Below are 19964 nucleotides of genomic sequence, written 5' to 3' on the forward strand. Positions count from 1 at the left end.
TAAATTATGTTTGTATAATTAAATACTGCATTAATTGTACAAACTGTGGGCTGCCAGGCCCAATAAAAAGATATATGATACTCAGACCAGAAAGGTTAAGCCTGATGGACCAGATCATGCCTGATGGAATAAAAAAGGCCCAAAAGCCCTGATTATTAATTAATTTCGTAATTAATTAATAAGGGACAAATCAGATGTTGAAAAGAGTCCCGATAAGGATATAAATCCTTGGAGATTAGCCTCAAGGGGACCTAAAAGGATAAGGAATCAGTTTCCTACTATCTAGGACTCCAAAGTCCATTCTAATTATGAGACTTGCCCACCAAGTCTCCTATACCAAGTCCAATTCAAGGACTCCCAACATCTATATAAGGGGTCTCACCCCCACCAATCAGAACTACGTTTTTTGGCTTGATTCTCTAATTCACAGAGATACGTAGGCATCTCGTAAAGGCAGATTGAGTCACGAAACACGAGAGCAGCCATTAAAGGCCTTGAGCTCCCGAATCTTAGTATTAAATACAGCAAGTAATAACCTTGGTTTTTTATCCATAACATTTGGCGCCGTCTGTGGGAAAAACGGAACAACAACCATGGCGAGAACACGGAGAACAACTAGCACTCTGGAGGAGGGAACACCATCAGGGACAACCCAGGTGATTTCATCAACCGTGGAGGTTCCTCCCCATTCAACTTATGCATCTACTCAGGGGGAAGCCCAGACAGGGGCAACTCATCCTCAGCCACAAGGGACAACTCCCCCGACTATTCAAGGTACGAATCCTCAAGTTCAACAAATACATATACCTGTGAATTCTCGACCCGTCGGGTATGAATATTCAACTATTGTTACAACTAACCCCCCTTATGGGATGCCCCTTCATCCTGAGGTTGGAGGAAGCGGATATGCTGGGTGAAGCGAAGCACGAGGGCGGTCGCCCCCCTATATACGAGGTTTGGATCCTATCCCTGAGGATCGAGAATTTTCTGGTCCATACACTGAGAGAGACTCCGAATCTTCGGATGATGAAGTGGCCCCGAGAAGGAGGCGTCCTGGAAAAGAGCCAATGGCCGATGGAAGGCAACGCCCCCAAAGCACCCCAGGGGCGAATCCCCAAGAAGTGCAGGAAAAGATCAGGGCTCATGAGGCTGAAATCCAAAGGCTGAGGCGTGACTTGGAGGCTCACCAAGCCACCAGAACCCACATACCTCCTAGGGGGAGAAATCCTCCTCCTATCATAGACCTGGATGGTCCGGTAAGAAGAAGGGCTGCTGTCCCAAGAACTGATCCAAGCAATCTCCTTCCCCTTGGAGATCCTGATGATCCAACTCCACCCTTCACAGAAGAGATAATGAATGCCCATATCTCAAGGAAATTCAAGATGCCCACTATCAAAGCCTATGATGGCACGGGAGACCCCGCTAATCATGTTAGGACATTCTCTAATGCACTGCTGCTGCAACCCGTGAATGATGCTATAAAATGTCGGGCCTTCCCTCAAACCCTGTCGGGTATGGCTCAAAGATGGTACAGTCGCCTACCCCCAAATTCTATTGGATCATTCAGAGAATTAAGTCAGGCTTTTATTAAGCAATTCATCAGTGGAAGAGTCCATGAGAAAAGTTCAGCATCTCTTATGAGTCTTGTGCAGGGAGCTAAAGAATCCTTAAGAGATTACCTAAATCGTTTTACAAAGGAGGCTTTAAAAGTCCCAGACCTTGATGATAAGGTAGCCATGATAGCACTGCAACAAGGAACTAGGGATGAGTTTTTCAAGATGTCTTTGGCCAAACGACCCCCTGAGAGCATGTTGCAGCTCCAAGAGAGGGCAGGGAAGTATATCAAGGTTGAAGAAAGTATGAGGAAGACCGTAGTAAGTAATGAGCCCACTGGAGGCAAGAAACGAAAAACTGATTTGGAGTATATCGCTAAGGATAAATATCCTAGAACCGAACAAAACCCTGATTCAACCCCCAAGAAGGGAGGACCTGGGCAAAAGTTCACTGAATACGCTAAGTTGAATGCTCCCAGAAGTCAGATTTTGATGGAGATTGAGAAAGACAGAGATATTCGCTGGCCTAAACCCTTGAAGGCTGATCCCGCCAAGCTAGATAAGGGCAAGTATTGCAGGTTTCACAAAGATGTTGGCCATGACACCGATGAGTGTAGGCAATTGAAAGATGAAATTGAGTTTTTGATTCGAAAAGGAAGATTGAACAAGTATACTGGAGATGGAGGGGACAGAAATAATAATGGAAGGAAGAACTTTGAAGATCGTAGGAGGGACCAAGACGATCAGGGGCGAAACCCCCAGCCTAGAGGACCAGTTATAAACACCATTTATGGAGGGCCGAGACCTCGAGGGCCTGTGATAAACACGATCTTTGGAGGTCCAACTGCTGCTGGATTGTCCAAAAATTCCAGAAAGGCATATACTAGAGAGGTTATGCATATTGTTGGAGAAGCCCCGAAGAGGGCCAGGACAGAAGTAACATTGGCTTTTGATGATTCCGACCTAGAGGGTGTGAAGTTTCCCCATGACGACCCGCTGGTCATAACACCAATAATAGGAAATAGCCCGGTTAAGAGGGTCCTTGTGGATAATGGTGCTTCTGTGGATATCTTGCTCCACGACACCTTTCTAAGGATGGGGTATAACGACTCCCAGTTAACACCAACCGACATGCCGATATATGGATTTGCTGGAGTAGAATGTCCTGTGGAAGGGATAATCAAGTTGCCAACCACCATAGGTACGGAGCCAAGGCAAGCAACGCAGATGCTGGATTTCGTAGTGGTAAAGGCTAGTTCAACTTATAATGCTATCATGGGGAGAACAGGGATACATGCCTTCAAGGCAGTCCCCTCTTCCTACCATTCAGTCATGAAGTTTCCCACCCGAAACGGGATTGGAGAAGAGAGAGGAGATCAAAAAATGGCTAGAAGCTGTTATGTGGCCTCTTTGAGGGCAGATGGAGTCGGGGGGCAGGTTCTTCCTATTGAAGATATGGATGTTCGAGAAAATGATGAGAATAGAGGAAGGCCAGCAGAAGAATTGGTCTCGGTTCCTTTATACCCCGAGAATCCTGAGAGGACGACTTTCATTGGAGCCACATTAGAGGAGCCCCTTAAAGGGAAGTTAGTGAAATTTTTGCAAGAAAATAGTGATGTGTTTGCATGGTCAGCAGCTGATATGCCAGGCATAGACCCGAAGTTAATTACTCACAAGCTAAACGTAGATCCAAGCCGGAAGACAGTGAAACAAAAGAAAAGAAATTTTGCCCCGGAAAGACAAGAGGCTATAAAGCAGGAAGTGGAAAAGCTCTTAGAGGCTGGATTCATTGAGGAGATTCAATTTCCGGAGTGGTTAGCAAACCCTGTAATGGTGAAGAAGGCTAATGGAAAGTGGAGGATGTGTATAGACTTCACCGATCTGAATGATGCATGCCCCAAAGACTGTTTTCCGCTGCCTAGAATTGATACTTTGATTGATGCTACCGCTGGACATGAGATGCTGAGTTTCATGGATGGGTTTAGCGGATACAACCAGATCAAAATGCATAAGGATGACATTCCAAAGGTATCATTTATCACTGACTTTGGTGTTTATTGTTATCTTGTTATGGCATTTGGTCTCAAGAATGCAGGAGCCACCTATCAAAGGTTGGTGAATAGAATTTTTAAGGATCTTATTGGTAAGACTATGGAAGTCTATGTTGATGACATGTTAGTCAAGAGTCTAGTAAAGACTGATCATATAACCTATTTGAGGGAAGCTTTTGAGGTCCTGAGGTACCACAAGATGATGTTGAATCCCACGAAGTGTGCTTTCGGAGTAGGATCTGGAAAATTCTTGGGATTGATGGTCTCAAAGAGGGGAATTGAGGCTAACCCCGATAAAATAAAGGCAATCCTGGACATGGAACCCCCAAAAACTGTCAAGGATGTTCAGAAACTCACAGGAAGGGTTGCTGCGCTAGGACGATTCATTTCCAAGTCAGGAGACAAGTGCTTGTCATTCTTCAAGTCATTAAAGAACATTAAAGACTTTGTATGGAGTGAGGAAAATCAGAAGGCATTTGAAGAGTTAAAGAAGTATATGGGCCAGGCCCCGTTGTTGGCCAAGCCAGTTCTGGGTGAAGTTTTATTCTTGTACTTGGCTGTTTCAGAAAGCGCCTTGAGCGCGGTGTTGGTTAAGGAGGAACTGAAAGTCCAGAAACCCGTATACTATGTCAGCAAAATTTTGCATGGTGCTGAGTTGAATTATTCAGCCATTGAGAAATTCGCTTTAGCCTTGGTGATGGCTTCAAGAAAGCTGCGTCCTTATTTTCAAGCTCACCAAATTGAAGTGCTAACAAATCAGCCACTGAGAAATATCATTCACAGTCCCAAGGCAAGTGGGAGACTAATTAAGTGGGCAATAGAGTTGGGAGAGTTCGATCTCAAGTATAAGCCACGTATGGCCATAAAAGCCCAGGCACTAGCTGACTTCGTGGTGGAATGTACCATACCCAACCAAGAAGTCGGGGGGCAGGAAGATACCACACCTCAAGACAAGGGAGTCGACAATGGGGACAACGAGAAAGAATATTGGGTTCTCTATTTTGATGGAACATCAAAAACAAATTCCAGTGGAGCAGGGTTGGTTTTGCAAAGCCCTGATGGATTCTTAATAGAGTATGCCATGAAGCTAGACTTCCCAACCACAAATAATGAGGCAGAGTATGAAGCCCTGATTGCTGGCCTTGGTCTAGCTGGGACACTTAGAGTCAAAAACTTAAAGATCCGTGGAGACTCGAAGTTGATCATATCCCAGGTAAAGGGAGAATTTGAAGCAAGGGATGATACGATGGCAAAGTATGTTCGCCTAGTAAAGGCTGTGATGACCCAATTTAATGAATGCCATGTTGAACACATTCCAAGGGAAGAAAATGCTAAAGCAGATGCGCTATCAAAGTTTGCTTCATCTGAGATTGAAGAAAGCTCAGGAAGTGTGTACTTCCGTGGTTTCAAGACACGAAGCATAGATGTTAAGCTTGTGGCTCCCGTAGGCTTGGGGACGTCATGGATTGATCCCATCAAGGCTCACATTCAGACCGGTTGGTTGCCAAGCGATACAATTGAGGCAGGGAAGTTAACTGTTCGAGCACTAAGGTACTCTTTGATAGATGGGATTCTATATAAAAGATCTTTCGTGGTTCCTTACTTGAGGTGTCTCAGGCCCGATGAGGCGCGCTTAGCTCTTGAGGAAGTGCATGGAGGTATTTGTGGGCAACACTTGGGGGGCAGGGCCTTGGCTCATAAGATAACTCGTTTAGGCTTCTATTGGCCAGAAATGATGGCTGATGCCAAAGAATATGTAAAGAAGTGTGATCGTTGTCAGAAGCATGCACCAGTCGCCAGACAACCCCCCGAGATGCTGACCTCTATCAACTCACCTATTCCCTTTGCTATGTGGGGGATGGATATTCTAGGGCCTTTTCCTATGGCCACAGCACAAAGGAAGTTTCTGATTGTAGCCATTGATTATTTCACCAAGTGGATCGAAGCCAAACCTTTGGCCAAAATCACAACTAAGCAGGTTGCACAATTCCTGTGGGAAAACATTATGTGCCGATATGGAATTCCCCGTATCCTCGTCACTGACAATGGAACGCAATTCAACAATGAGGAATTCAAGAAGTATTGTGAAGAAAATGAAATTGAGTTACGATTCACCTCTGTGGCTCACCCGCAAGCCAATGGGCAAGCGGAAGTAGCAAATCGGATAATCCTGGATGGACTAAAAAAGAGGATCGAGAAGTCAAGAAATAATTGGGTGGATGAGATACTTCCAATATTATGGGCCTATAGGACTACCTGTAGAGTCACGACAGGAGCAACTCCTTTCATGTTGGCATATGGGGCAGAAGCAGTAGTTCCCGTGGAGATATCGCATTCCTCTCCAAGGATTCAGACTTTCAATGCTGTAGAAAATGAGGAAGGGCAGAGGTTAGCCCTGGATCTAATTGATGAAGTGCGAGATGAGGCACATGCAAAGATAGTAGAATATCAGAAAAAGGCTTCATTCTATTACAACCTAAGGGTTAAAGAGAGATTTTTTAAACAAGGAGATCTAGTCTTGAGAAAAATAGAGGCTTCTGGTGTTGGACAGAAAGGAAAGCTTGCCCCAAATTGGGAAGGGCCGTACAGAGTCAAGAGCGTTCAGGGTAGAGGAACCTACAAGCTGGAAACTATGGAAGGTTTTGAAGTCCCGAGGACCTGGCACGCACAAAACCTGAAGGTTTACTATGTGTAAGATAGGAGAAGTATGATTCTCACTTGTCATTGACAAGTAGGTTTAAAAGCACCTTGAAGCTTTGCTTGCATAGGATTTTATATTCCAGTAGAATTTACATTGTCTAGTTATTGTTGATTAGGGTCGAACCCATGCTATGTAAGGTTTTGGAAAACCAGACTTCATATTAAAGAGTTTGAAATTATTTCTATCTAAGGATGTTTAAGGTTCAAATGCATATTAAGATTGTAAAGATAAAACAGAAAAAGGCAAGAAAAGCAACGTATAAAACATAACCCCGAAGGGTAACAAGTTCTGATACAAATAAAGTTCAAAAAGAAGATATACAAAAAGCTAGGCCTTGGAAGGATGAGATTCCTCAGAACCACTATCCGAAGTCTCTTCGGAAGTTTCAGTCGTTTCTTCAGACGTCTCGGTCGTCCCCTCCGAAGTCCCTGTAGAAGTTCCCTCGGCAGAAGATGATGGCTGTTGAGGCGCTGCTTTGGGAGATTCTTCCACCCTGGCCTTCTTAGCAACAGGCTCGAATTCCTCCTCGGGGGAATCTTCCTCCTCTCCATCCTTGATCATACCAGCAAGCTTTTCAGTAACACCTCCAAGCTCTGGAACCCGCACTGGGCAAGGAAAGGGCAACTGCTCAAGGACCTCGGGAAACTCATCCTGGATGGCCTCCACAGCAGCGTCCCAGCCTTCCTTATAGCTAACAGGATGAAGAAGGGCGTCATGCTCCACCATCAAGTCTTTGAATTCTTGAGTGTCCATCCAGCCATCAAAGGCTTTTTCCTTCTGCGCCTTCAAGATGACATTTTCAGCCCGGGCCGTCTCCAGGTCAGAAGTGGAAGAGGCCAATTGAGCTTCAAGGGCCTCAATTTTTTGATTGGCCTCCTCCAACTTCTTGTTGGCATCTTCCAGGCCAACCTTCCAAGCCATGTCTTGGTGAATAGCCCCTTGAAAATGGGCGTTAGCCTGCAGGAGAAAACAGCAAAGGTTTAGAAAAGAAAGAAAAGAGAATTGTAAAAAGCATAAGTAAAGTACATACCGTCGCCAGAGCTTGGGCTCCAAACAGCTCATTCCCCTCCAAGTCCTGTTGGAGGACAAAATCTTGATAATCCACCGGGGAAATGGAATGCTTAGACCATTCCTTGGACAGGGCCGTGCTGCCCACAATTGAGTCCTTGCCCCGGATCCCCCAAGCAGGTTGAAAGTAGGCACCTGGCCTCTGCTTGGTGCGCAAAACTTGGCTGGGGCCTTCCTCATCTGGCTCCGTCGCCTGAAGAAGGAACTCCGGGAAGCGGTCACCCAGTCGAGGGTCCTTAAAGATCTTCCCGGCCCTCTTCATCCTGGTTGTCTCCAGGTCCTTCGGCTTGGTAGCCTCCTCAATCTTCTCAGCCACTGCGAGAAACAAAGTCAGTTGAAAATCAATGAAATAAAAGTGCAGGAAATAAAGGAGATAAGAATGGGAACTTACTTTTCTTATTAACGGGCGAAAGGCCGCGTTCTACCAGGACGGTCTCCCGGATAAGGTCCCAACAATGGGAAGTGCCGTTGTCTTGCGTAAGGAGGTTGAAACCTCTAGCTTCCTCCTCAGACAAAGTTATGTCATTCGGGCTCCCGTCTACGGCCAGCCCAAAGGATGATCGAAACAGGGAGCCCCAATCTCCACCTTCCCAAATAACAAACAAAAAATCTTTCTTCCACCCCAAGTTGTTGTCAGGGATGGACTTCCCATTTACGATATGGGGGATAGTGGGGCGCTGGTTGATAGAAACCCAACCCGGACTTTTATCAGGGCTGTTTTTAAACTGAAAAATCTTCCTGAAGACAGCAACAGATGTGGGGACGTTGTGCTTGGCGCATTGCGACAGATAACACAGAATCAACCTCCAGGAATTAGGGGGAAGTTGGCAAGGGCTGATGCCCACATCAGCCAGTAGCAAAGTAATGAATGGATGAAAAGGGAGTCTAATACATGCCCTCAGAGTATCCCTATAGACGCATAGCGCGTCCTTCTTCCACTGACAGGCCCTGTCGGCCGGACCCGCAAGAACCAGCTTAAAAGGCTCCTTGATTTTGAAGCAGCTGCTCAACTTTTCCAGCTCCTTGGGATCCCGTAAAGCACTGATATGATCGTGCGCGTCCAGATGCGCATCAGACGGATACTCGTCCCCTCGAGTGTTGATCATGTCGATTAAGGAAGTATACCTCGATCGAATAGGAAAATCATTGGACTTTCTAGCCACGTTCATCTTGGCCAAACGAGTCATTCTTTTGTCAGCCATCTGAAAAAAAAAAAAGTATGAGGCACGTAAATAGGCAATCTTAAAATAGCACACAATGGAAAAATAATGAAAAGCAAAGGGAGGAATCTTACCTGAAGAAGCACTCCTGAAAAAAGGCTTTGAGCTCCGACTTGCTGTTATTCCTCTGAGAATCTTAGCAGGAAGATGAAGAACAAAACTAAGAAATGAGAAAGTGAGGAGTAATAGCCTTTCCTCATTCCTTTATATACGAGGAAAAGGAAGTTGAAGGGACGAAAAGCCCATTGAGGACAAAAGCCCATAAGAAAAAGCCCAGAAAAAAGAATATTCCAGAATATTCCAAGGAATTCTAGAGCATTCTTAACAGGGTGTATTAAGCCCAGATCAATAAAAGAGGCCCAATAAGATTTGAAAAGGCCCAATAAAAGAGGCCCAGTAAGATTTGAAAAGGCCTAATAAAAGAGGCCCAATAAGATTTGGAAAAGCCCAATAATAGAGGCTTAGAAAAATTTAATAAGGCCCAACAAAAAAGGCTAGGCCCAAATCCAATTAGGATTTGGAAAATACAATACCCTAAATTAAAGCTAAATAAAAAAGACCAGAATCCAGGTCGAAATCCTAGTCGTGAATCCTACCCGAAATCTTTCGAGCAGACACCCGAAAATAGCGGGTAAAAAAGACCAGAATCCAGGTCGAAATCCTAGTCGTGAATCCTGCCCGAAATCTTTCGAGCAGACACCCGAAAATAGCGGGTAAAAAAGACCAGAATCCAGGTCGAATTCCAGGTCATGAATCCTGCCCGAAATCTTTCGAGCAGACACCCGAAAATAGCTGGAATAAAGGAACTGAATTGAGGTCGAAGTTTCGACCAGGAATGAGGTCGAATAAAACCAAGCATCTTTCAAAAAATAGGGATTAAAAACCCAGGTCGAAGTTCGACTAGGATCCTGGTCGAATTCCAGGTCGTGGATCCTAGTCGAAATCCTTCGACCAGGAAGCAAGAAAACCAAAGAATTTTCGAACAGGATTCAGGTCGAAATATCGACTAGAATCCTAGTCGACATCCTAGTCGATAGGCTTAAAAAAAAAAAAAAAAAAAAGGGGGGGTTGAATTTTCGACCTCGATCCAGGTCGAATTTTCGACTAGGATCCTGGTCGAATTCCAGGTCCTAGATCCAGGTCGAAATTTCGACTAGGATCCTGGTCGAATTCCAGGTCGTGGATCCTAGTCGAATTCTTTCGACCAGGATGACAAGGTTGGCCCCATTTTTCGACTAGGATCCTGGTCGAAATTTCGACCTGGATCCTGGTCGAAAAAAGGGCTGGAAATTTGAAAATTCCAGAAAATTAGGGAAAAATCCCAGAAAATTCCAGAAAATAAGGAAAAATCCCAGAAAATTAGGGAAAATTCCAGAAAATAAGGAAAAATCCCAGAAAATTCCAGAAAATTAGGGAAAATTCCAGAAAATAAGGAAAAATCCCAGAAAATTCCAGAAAATTAGGGAAAAATTCCAGAAAATTAGGGAAAATCCCAGAAAATTAGGGAAAAATTCCAGAAAATAAGGGAAAAATCCCGGAAATAAGGGAAAAATTCCTGGAAATTAAGATAATTCCTGAATAAAAGGAAAAAATCGTTGTAAATGTGTAGGTCGCTCCACACTTTACGGAAAAACGAGACCCTGTAAGGGAACCAATAGACTTAACTTCTGCGAAACCTAATCAATGTTTCCCAAAAGTTGGGGGGCAAATGATAGGGATAAATAAATTATGTTTGTATAATTAAATACTGCATTAATTGTACAAACTGTGGGCTGCCAGGCCCAATAAAAAGATATATGATACTCAGACCAGAAAGGTTAAGCCTGATGGACCAGATCATGCCTGATGGAATAAAAAAGGCCCAAAAGCCCTGATTATTAATTAATTTCGTAATTAATTAATAAGGGACAAATCAGATGTTGAAAAGAGTCCCGATAAGGATATAAATCCTTGGAGATTAGCCTCAAGGGGACCTAAAAGGATAAGGAATCAGTTTCCTACTATCTAGGACTCCAAAGTCCATTCTAATTATGAGACTTGCCCACCAAGTCTCCTATACCAAGTCCAATTCAAGGACTCCCAACATCTATATAAGGGGTCTCACCCCCACCAATCAGAACTACGTTTTTTGGCTTGATTCTCTAATTCACAGAGATACGTAGGCATCTCGTAAAAGGCAGATTGAGTCACGAAACACGAGAGCAGCCATTAAAGGCCTTGAGCTCCCGAATCTTAGTATTAAATACAGCAAGTAATAACCTTGGTTTTTTATCCATAACACCTTTCTAATTTTCATTCACTCTGGCCAGAGATTCCTGAACTAACATAAGTGGATCAGCATTGAACATTCTCTTCCTATACTGGAAGGGGTAGATCCTTTATTGATCATACACTATCTTCGTGTACAAATTCCTATGCCCAGTAGAGCCCTTATAATTGTCCCTTGAGACTAAGAACTAAACCAAAGCATAGTTCAGTGTACACAAGATGACTATGATGACCTCAAGTCTAAGGATACTTGTACAACTATCACTATGTGAACAATTGCTGATACGTGAGTGAACTCCATCAGTTGTTCAGCTGTGTGAGTCATGTTCAGTGAACTTATTCTATAATAAACACCTACATACTAGCTATAGTGTCACCACACAAATGTCTATGAGAACAGACATCCTTCATAATGAAGCAAGCATAGTATGTACCGATCTTTGCGGATTATTAATTACCAGTTAGTAATCCTACAACCAGGAACTATTTAAGTTTAGAGTTATCATCTTTTAGGTCTCATTATTATGATCTCATCACAATCCATAAAAAGCTTTACTCTAAACTGTGGTATATCTTATTTAAACATTTAAATAGATAGAGCCCGCAATAAAAACAAAACAAGCCTTTTATTAATATCAATGAAATCAAAACAGATCACATAAAAGTTATTCCTAAATCCTCATACATGATTGGACTTAGGAAATATCTCTTTCAAGGATCCCATGTTTGTGTCATATATTATTCAATTCTCTTTAATCTCTTACTTAATGTTCTCTAGTGTAATTCTCAATAGTTAATCGTAGTATAATCAAAACCCAAATTGTTATTCTTCTTAGCATTGAATAATAGCCATATTATTGTTACATAAGTGCATAAATCACATAGTTAATTTAACCAGTCTCTGTGAGAACGAACTAGAAATAATTCTATATTACTTGCGATCGCGTATACTTGTGTGAATAATTAGCGCATGCTTAGCAACTAACAATCATTCCTTCGAGAATCCTTGTATCCCCCAATACTTTCCATTTTCCTCCGAATGTTCTCATCCCTCACATATATATCATTTAGGGATTTGGGGGAAAAATCGTAAAGAGAGGAGCGAAACTTTTTACCTTTATAGGGGTCCAGCCCCGCCTTAAGGAAGCCCATCGCCTTGACTTTGTCCATATTTGTGACCATTCTAGCTTCCTCCTTGAATCGAGCCAAGTAATCCCCAAGTTCCTCATTCGCCCTCTGTCTACAGTGGACCAGGGCCTCAGTATCCTTCGCCTTTCGGTATAGGTGTGAATAGTACCTCATGAACTTTCTCTTCAACTGTTCATATAACCCGATGGACCTAGGTTTGAGGGACTTGGACCACATCGAAGACGATCCCTTCAGGTAGGACTTGAACATTTTATAGAGCACGATGACATTATGACCCACCTCAATCATCAACAACTCATATTTTTCACAGTGGTCCTCTGGGTCGCCCTTTCAATTAAACTCACTCATCTTTGGGAACTGTCTTTCCTCGCCGGGGGAGGTCGATACTGCTCTATCTCTTCCGTTACAATGGCCTTTTCCAGGTGAGTTAGTCTGATTCGGGACCCATCAAGCTCTTCGTCCGAATCAAATAAAAAATATTGCTTCATTCGCTTCCTCCTGGGGTGCAAATCATAGTCAGACTCGTCTTCTTCGTCATACCCCTTTCGCTCTTTCCTTGGTTTGGTGGTTTTCTCTGGCTCATCAGCTTGCAGTGCTTCGCGCAGTGCTTTCTCCTGTAGCTCAATTTCTTCCCTCTAGAACTGCAGGGTTTTCACTCGCAACGCATCAGCCTCTCTTCGCTTTTCCCGGGCCTCCGCCTCTTTCTCGGCTTGATCATCTTTTACTTCGCCCTTCTCCGCACCTAACTTTTCTGCACGGATCTTAAGAAGCAAAGCCTCCTCTTCGGGAGTTAACTTGATGACTCCATCGGCATCCACCAAGGATGACGTCTGTCCCCCATCGTGAGGAGTGAAACCAGGTGGTGGTGAGTGTTCATGACCGTGTTTGTCATTTTCTCGGTATCTCGTTTACAATTTCTCGTAATTCCCACAGACGACGCCAAATGATACGCCCAGATCTCCTTCGTACTGCAAGAACGACCTTAAGCCTCTTATGACTACCTTCGACTTCTATCTGATAAGAAAGAGAATGCGAGGGATTGTCCCCCCGATTCACCTCCAGTGTGAGAATAAGAATCTGGATGTAGAGTGGGTTTTGTGAATACAAGAAAGTAGAGAGTATGTGAGAGAATGAATGTATAATGTTTTTGTCTTACTTTTCAGGGGTTTTATACCCAAATTCGTCATGAATGCTCGTCCGTTGCACCTTAGTAATGAAGAGAAGTGAAAAGTTGGCGTTATGATTGTATAATCCCAACGGTTGGAGGAGTAATGGGTCTCGGCCTGCGGAGCACTGTGGGCTTTCGGTCCATGGTTACGTTGGGCCTTCGACCCAATACTGTGGCCATCTAGTGGGCCTTCGTTCTCTGGGCCTTACAGGGACCAAAGCTAAAACTATCTTTTATTAAAAAGTATAATATTAAATGATTATATAGAACTTAATTGAAATTATCTAGTTTTTGATTGGTTCTTACTTCTTACGGTAGACAAAACCTGATTACTTTAATCTGAGTGTTTGACTATTTGATTATGCTTAATTGCTTAATTATTTATTGGCTTATGATTGACCGAAATTCTTTTACTTCTAATTGACTACAAAAACTCAACCTCCGGAGGATTAATTTGGGACCGGTGGTTACCGACTAGTATCAAATGAAACGAAAAAGTGCCTTTTATAGTCCCACCTATGCGCTAATCCAATCCAATAAGGACATCCTCACAATTACACTGCGAATGCCATGAGTCAAGGTCATTCATACGGAGGAAGATTGTTTGGTTTGGAAAGTTATTGACTTGCCAACTGTGAGCAATAAAGGTATAACTATTCAGGTCTGCACCTGCATGATCAAGGGTGCGTTGGGATAGGCACCTTATAGGAGTTTCTGAGATGAACAAAGTCTCCAAGGACATGTCATCTTATAGGAGTTTCTGGAAACACCAAATGAGGGTTGGAATTTCTCGTAGAAATGGGAAAAATGTCTTCATTCAGTTAATAGTACCTTTAGAGTGAGCAAGTAACATGCACACCCCGTTGTTCCCAAAGTTTGGGAAGACTAATGCATCGAAAATGATCTTGCAACAAGTCCGCTAGTTTTTAAAGATCTGCTTGCCCTTTCATCAGTGGACTCCGCAGTCAAGGTGTGCTTGCAATGATGTAAAGAGAATCCGTTTAGTCCAACATGCCAGATCATATACCTTCATACCCTAGAGTACTCGGGGGAATAAAGTTTTGCAAAAATGCAAATATTCTGACCCTGCACATGAAACCAAACCAAAACGATCCAATGCGGAAAAAGACATGTCCTCGCCTAAATTCGTATTTGCTGCACACAAGGGGCTTCACCATTTATAATTAAAAAGCTCCCTCTATTTCTTTCCAAGAATCATTATTGGGTAAATACACCACAACTGGACTAGATAGGGATCCTCAGACAATCCATTACAGTTTATACAGCAATCCAGTAATGCAGGTAAATTAATATATGACTGCTTACAATGGTTCGTGTTGGTATAAAAAATTGGCATTAGTTTGATTAAGTTGGTACTACTCTGTTCTGTGATTCAAGAACTGGATTCTCAAACTGTAAACTGATGCTACATTTTAATAAGATGCCAATGTAATGTAACTTTATGTAGCATGATTGAAGATTTCTCTCTAGTTCATAGGGAAATTTATTATAATTTTCTAATATTGGTACCAATAATGCATTTGCAATTTTAAAAAAACTTAAAGTAAACTTACCATTTAGAATGCCATTACATGTTTTTGCTCCAATCAACCCAATGATTTATGAGCAGTACATATCTATTTAAGCGCAAACTAGTTCCAGCCTACACTCTAATCAACTGAATGATTTATCAGCAGCTCATACACTCTAATCAACTGAATGATTTATCAGCAGCTCATTTCCGTTTGAGTGCAAACTAGTTCCAAGTGTTAAGTATTTCTATTTGGACTACAAACAGTCACAATAAGCTGAACATAATATATAGGCTATGCTTTTAATGATTGACGACAACAGGACGAACCAAATGATTAAGAAGTTTACATATTTTGATAGAAATTTACTTCTTTCTGTTCTTGCAAACATCACACAGGAAAAACTTGCATCAATGTCCTTATTTGATAGCCTGTGTAGGAATATACACTTTAATCACTCAGAAATGATATTAAGTGTCTTTTACTTGGTCTGTTGAGCTGCTGATGAAAATTCAGTTAAAAGTCGGAAGCTTTAGGTTCAGCCACTGCTCAGACTCTGAGTTCTGGACATTATTTAACTATCTAACTGTAAGTTTGGTAAAGCTTATTATGTTTACAGTGAGCACCTTCATGATTTGAATTAGGAATAAATTCCCCTTACTAATTTTTTTATATAAATTAATATTAAAAATTGTTGGACTAACGCTCCGATTAATTGATTAATTAACTGCTAGTATGTATATTAACTGCCTAAAATCTCATGGCCATCTATAGAGCCTTGATGAATACACCTCAACTCGACTTACAGAGGGAAACTTGAGACGATCCTTTTAAACCTCGCAACCTTTGTAGTCGCTGCAGGCATCATCAAACCCTAACCCTGATGTGGCATGATAAAAGCTATTCTAGTCTAAGATGCAAAAGATGTACCACAAACATCAAACTGTCCAGTAAACATATCTGTACATATTTCAAACACTTGCAGAATATGAAAGCTTTTCTGTAATACTTTTAAACAAAATTCATACATTACAAATAAAAGATCATTATTAGTTATTACACTGCCGTCAACTGCAATAACATAAGCTTCAACAAATGAAAAATTGAAGATGGACACGTAGGCAAACCGATACCAGAGATATCTAACAATGTTTTAACTTGGACAAACCGATACCAGTTTTCACATCGAGCTTTGGCATCTCAGAAGTCTGCTGCTAGTTCACTAGACTCTCTACATAATTGTGGACTCCTAAAGTTCGCATCCGAACTTGTGTTGGCTTTATCTCTTCCGTTATGGGGTCATATAAGATCAGCTGTCTCTGAATACTGTTCTCTCCAACAATTTCACCATTCTTCAGACACCCAAGTATCCTGCTAAACCCTAAAAGTGGTCCAACAGTGAGCTTTTCCGTCCAAGAACATTCTCCACCAATATTAGCATCCATAGCCCAAATGCTAATCTCCAAGATCCTACCTTCAAAAAACTTTCCCCGAACAACAGCAAAAGATTCTTGAAACTCCATTATGGCCAAGTATCCCTTTCGGCCACTCCTAGGATTTATACATTGATCAGGCCATGGAATTTTCGAAAACACTTCATTATGCACATCAAAAGAAACAAAAAACTGCCTTTTAATCTCCCACCTATGCGCTAATCCAGTCCAGTAAGGATTTCCCTTCACAATCAGGTGACAACAACCATGTATCAGTTCAAAATCCAGTCTCACCTCAATCTCCCTCCAAGAAGCCCGATTTAGTGAATAAACCTCAACCCGACCAGGAGTGTTCTCAGATCGACTAGTCCATATAATTCTCACAACCTTGTAATCATTTGTCATCTTATCAAAACCAAACCCCACAGAAACTTCACCACTAGTATCAACCATTCTGATAGCATAATCTGATATGTCCTTGACTCGTTTCATGGTGGGGTTCCAAAGGCAAATATGACCTAATGGATTAGTGAGACAAAGCAATCCATTGCAAGACCCAACAACATCCATTTCCTCCGGACTAACTGAACTGGGAAAAGGGTGTTCAAGATTGATGGGGTTGTCAAGGTCATCGAGACGGAGGAGGGAGATTTTGTGGTTTGGGATATTAACTTGGTAACTGTGAGCAATGAAGGTTCCATTCTTTGAGTCTGCAGCTGTATGATCAAGGTGTGTTTGAACAAAACTCGGGCTCGAAATCAGATTTAGCCATGCCTTGCAAACTGACCTGTATTGCAGTAGAAGTTTAACAGGGAGTCTTGCTAGTACTTCAACTAGCAATTCTTCGGGTAAACTATTCCAGTCTGCCATGATTTTAAGATGGATTATAGTGTGGCTTTTGTAGTTTTTATAATTGAGTTTTGGAGTATTAGGAGAAGACTTTGAAACATTCAAAGATAGAAGTCATGGGAGATATTACTAGTGAATGATTAATAGAGATGTGTGTGGTGTAGATATATTTGCAGACTTTTCAATCCATACTCAGATTACTAATTTCGATCATATACGTAACCTCAAGTTTTGTACTCTACTAGTGTAATTGCATGTACAGAAAAAAGTTAAGGTTGATGTAAGCTTTTAAGATGATAACATGCGACCAAAATACCAAATTTATGTTGAAGCAGGTGTATATATGCGCTGAGGCCAAGCATGCCTATAGTCCTATACTGAAATTTGTAGATGACACTCTATTAACTTCTTTGTTACAAGGCACAAGCATATAACTTTCCCTCGGGAAAATTACACGAGAGAGATTGAAATATTTTTATGACTACGTAAACTCATCTCACAGAATTATCTTAACACTGCATTGTCTAGGCATTGGTACATAATAATCAGTAGTCAGTATGCAGAGGTGTAAATGAACCAAGCTCCCAAGCTCCTCAACAGGAAGTTCAAGTGCGAATACAATAACCTTAGCTTAACTCAATTTCGGAAAGAAAAAAAAAACCAAGCTCAAAATCAAACCAATATTTTGGTCCATTAAGCTTACAAAGCCCGGATTACCATTGGGCAATACAACTGTGCAAATTTTCTGACTATGCACGTTAAACATAACCAAAACGATATTTGTTGTGGAATAAAAATGTCCAAACAAGGAAATCCCTTTATATCTGCTGCCCGGAATGGGTTCGACCCTCCCAAATTGAAGTCCTCAATTTCTTTCCAATAATTCTCGTTTAGTGAATACACCAGAAAGACTCGATAGGAAACACCAGATGATCCATTACAGTTTTTTCAGCAATCCAGTATAGTAGGTAAGTTCTATGATATTGTCCATCTCTTTTATACGTTTATGGTTAAAAATCTAAAGTTGCAGCCTACAATAATTTGTTTTGGTACTAATTTGCCATTTGTTTAAGCTGGTGCTACTATGTTCTGTTATTCGAGAACTGAAGTATCGAACTACAGACTGATGCTATGCTACATTATCTCAAAATCTCTTTATCTTTTTATGTTCTTTCAAAATAAACACACTGAACTGATGTTTTTCAATGAATCACACTGACCACTGTTAAATATTAAGCTGATAGTAATTTGATAGACATGGAAATATACTTAAATGAAGAAAGGGATTCTTTAGATAGAAGTGAATACGTAACAACAGCATGCTTGAAGTTGAAATTCGTCCTCTGTTGTTCACAACATCTTACAGGCCTTACAGTCGTTGTTTCAAGTGTAATTTCTTTCGTAACTGAATGTTTTTATATTTAGCTAGCTAATGGTGATCTACTGGTTTTGTAGAAATTAAGATGTCATTTTGAGCTTCTAATTCAGTTGAATCTAATTCAGAAACTGTAGGTTCAGCATCTGATTTGTGTCCTCTGAGTTCTGGGGACATAATCAACTAATTCTAAGTTTGGTAAAGTTTAATATGTTTACGAGAAGCAATTTCATGACTTAAATTAGTAATGAGTTATTCGTATTATATTTTTATATGTATAACCTGATTAAACGCTACAAGGTACCTTATGTTTGAATAAATATATAAGATCGTGGAAGGGCCTTCCTCTAACTTTGAGGGGAGTTGTTTTCTTACTAACTTTGAGGGGAGTTGTTTTCTTAACATGGTATCAGAGCACAGGCTAGCACATGACTCAGGTTCGATCCATTCCAACACCTTAACTGCCTAAAATTGCATAGCCATATTTAGAGCCATGGTCAATACACATCAACATACAGAGAAAAACTTAAGGTGATCTTTTACAATCCAGTAAATCCACAAACTTGTAGTCACTGCTGGCATGATCAAACCCAAATTCTAATGTGATAATTATCGATGTCCTATTGCTGTCTAGTAGCAGGGTTCCATAAGGTATTGTTTGTTCAGCTGGCTACCAAAAATGTCAAGTAAGTCATTACACGGTCTAACATCATCGTATCGATACTGTACAGATCATTAAAAGTAAGAAAAATCAAATTAGTTATGCTATTGAATTAGTATGTTCCAGGGCAGGAAATTGCAGGGCTGGAAATTAAAACAGTTCACCATGGTGATGCTCCAGTGCAATATTGCGAAACCAAGGTTTGAAATTTAGGATCTACAGCGCTTGCAAACTGTTTTGACAGTACATAGAGATTTGACTGTGGTCATAAACATAAAAGTACTTCCAAATGATAATATTAGTGAAACACCCTCAGTAGTCAGTACATTTGGCACTGAGAATTAGAAAGTTAGACCGAAATCCAAACTGGATATCAGTTGTGACAATTTGAAAAGATATCAAGGAATGATAACTCAAATCCTTGAGGTACATTAAGCATTGTTAGAGTTATAAGAGCTAAAAACACACTTGCACAGAAAACACAGCGTAGATGCAGAATGGATAAAACAAGAAAACGCCAGTGCGCAAAAGATGTACCTATATTTCAAGCACTCGCAGAATGTGAAAGGTTTTTGTTCAAATCTTACTAACAAAGGATCATTAATAGCCATTACACATCCGTCAACTGCAAATTAAACAGGCTACATAATACTGGAAGTCCAAGCTACACATGTAAGCTTACAAAGAGTGCTATTCAAATGCCCAGGTTTTGATAGATATATCTAACTATGTTTTAATATAGACAATTCAACAAAAAAAAAATAGCTGTTTTCACCTAGAGCTTTGGCATCCCACGAGTCTGCTAGTTCACTAGACTCTCAACATGATTGTAAACTCCTAAAGTTCGCATCCCAACTTGTGCTATCTTGCTCTCTCCCGTAATGGGGTCATATAAGATTAGCTGTCTCTCAATACTGTTCTCTCCAACAATTTCAC

At 41.3% G+C, this 19964-nt stretch overlaps 1 protein-coding gene across 1 annotated transcript; it reads right to left on the reverse strand.

Annotated features, from left to right (window-relative positions):
• Positions 1 to 15694: 15694 nt before the first annotated feature.
• Positions 15695 to 17064, reverse strand: LOC141678443 (putative F-box protein At3g10430). The gene has a single exon (XM_074484762.1). It carries the CDS (start codon positions 17011 to 17013, stop codon positions 15925 to 15927), a length of 1089 nt encoding a protein of 362 aa, XP_074340863.1. The 5' UTR covers positions 17014 to 17064; the 3' UTR covers positions 15695 to 15924.
• Positions 17065 to 19964: the final 2900 nt, after the last annotated feature.

The sequence above is a fragment of the Apium graveolens genome, chromosome 8, assembly GCF_009905375.1.
Source record: "Apium graveolens cultivar Ventura chromosome 8, ASM990537v1, whole genome shotgun sequence".
Classification (NCBI taxonomy): domain Eukaryota; kingdom Viridiplantae; phylum Streptophyta; class Magnoliopsida; order Apiales; family Apiaceae; genus Apium; species Apium graveolens.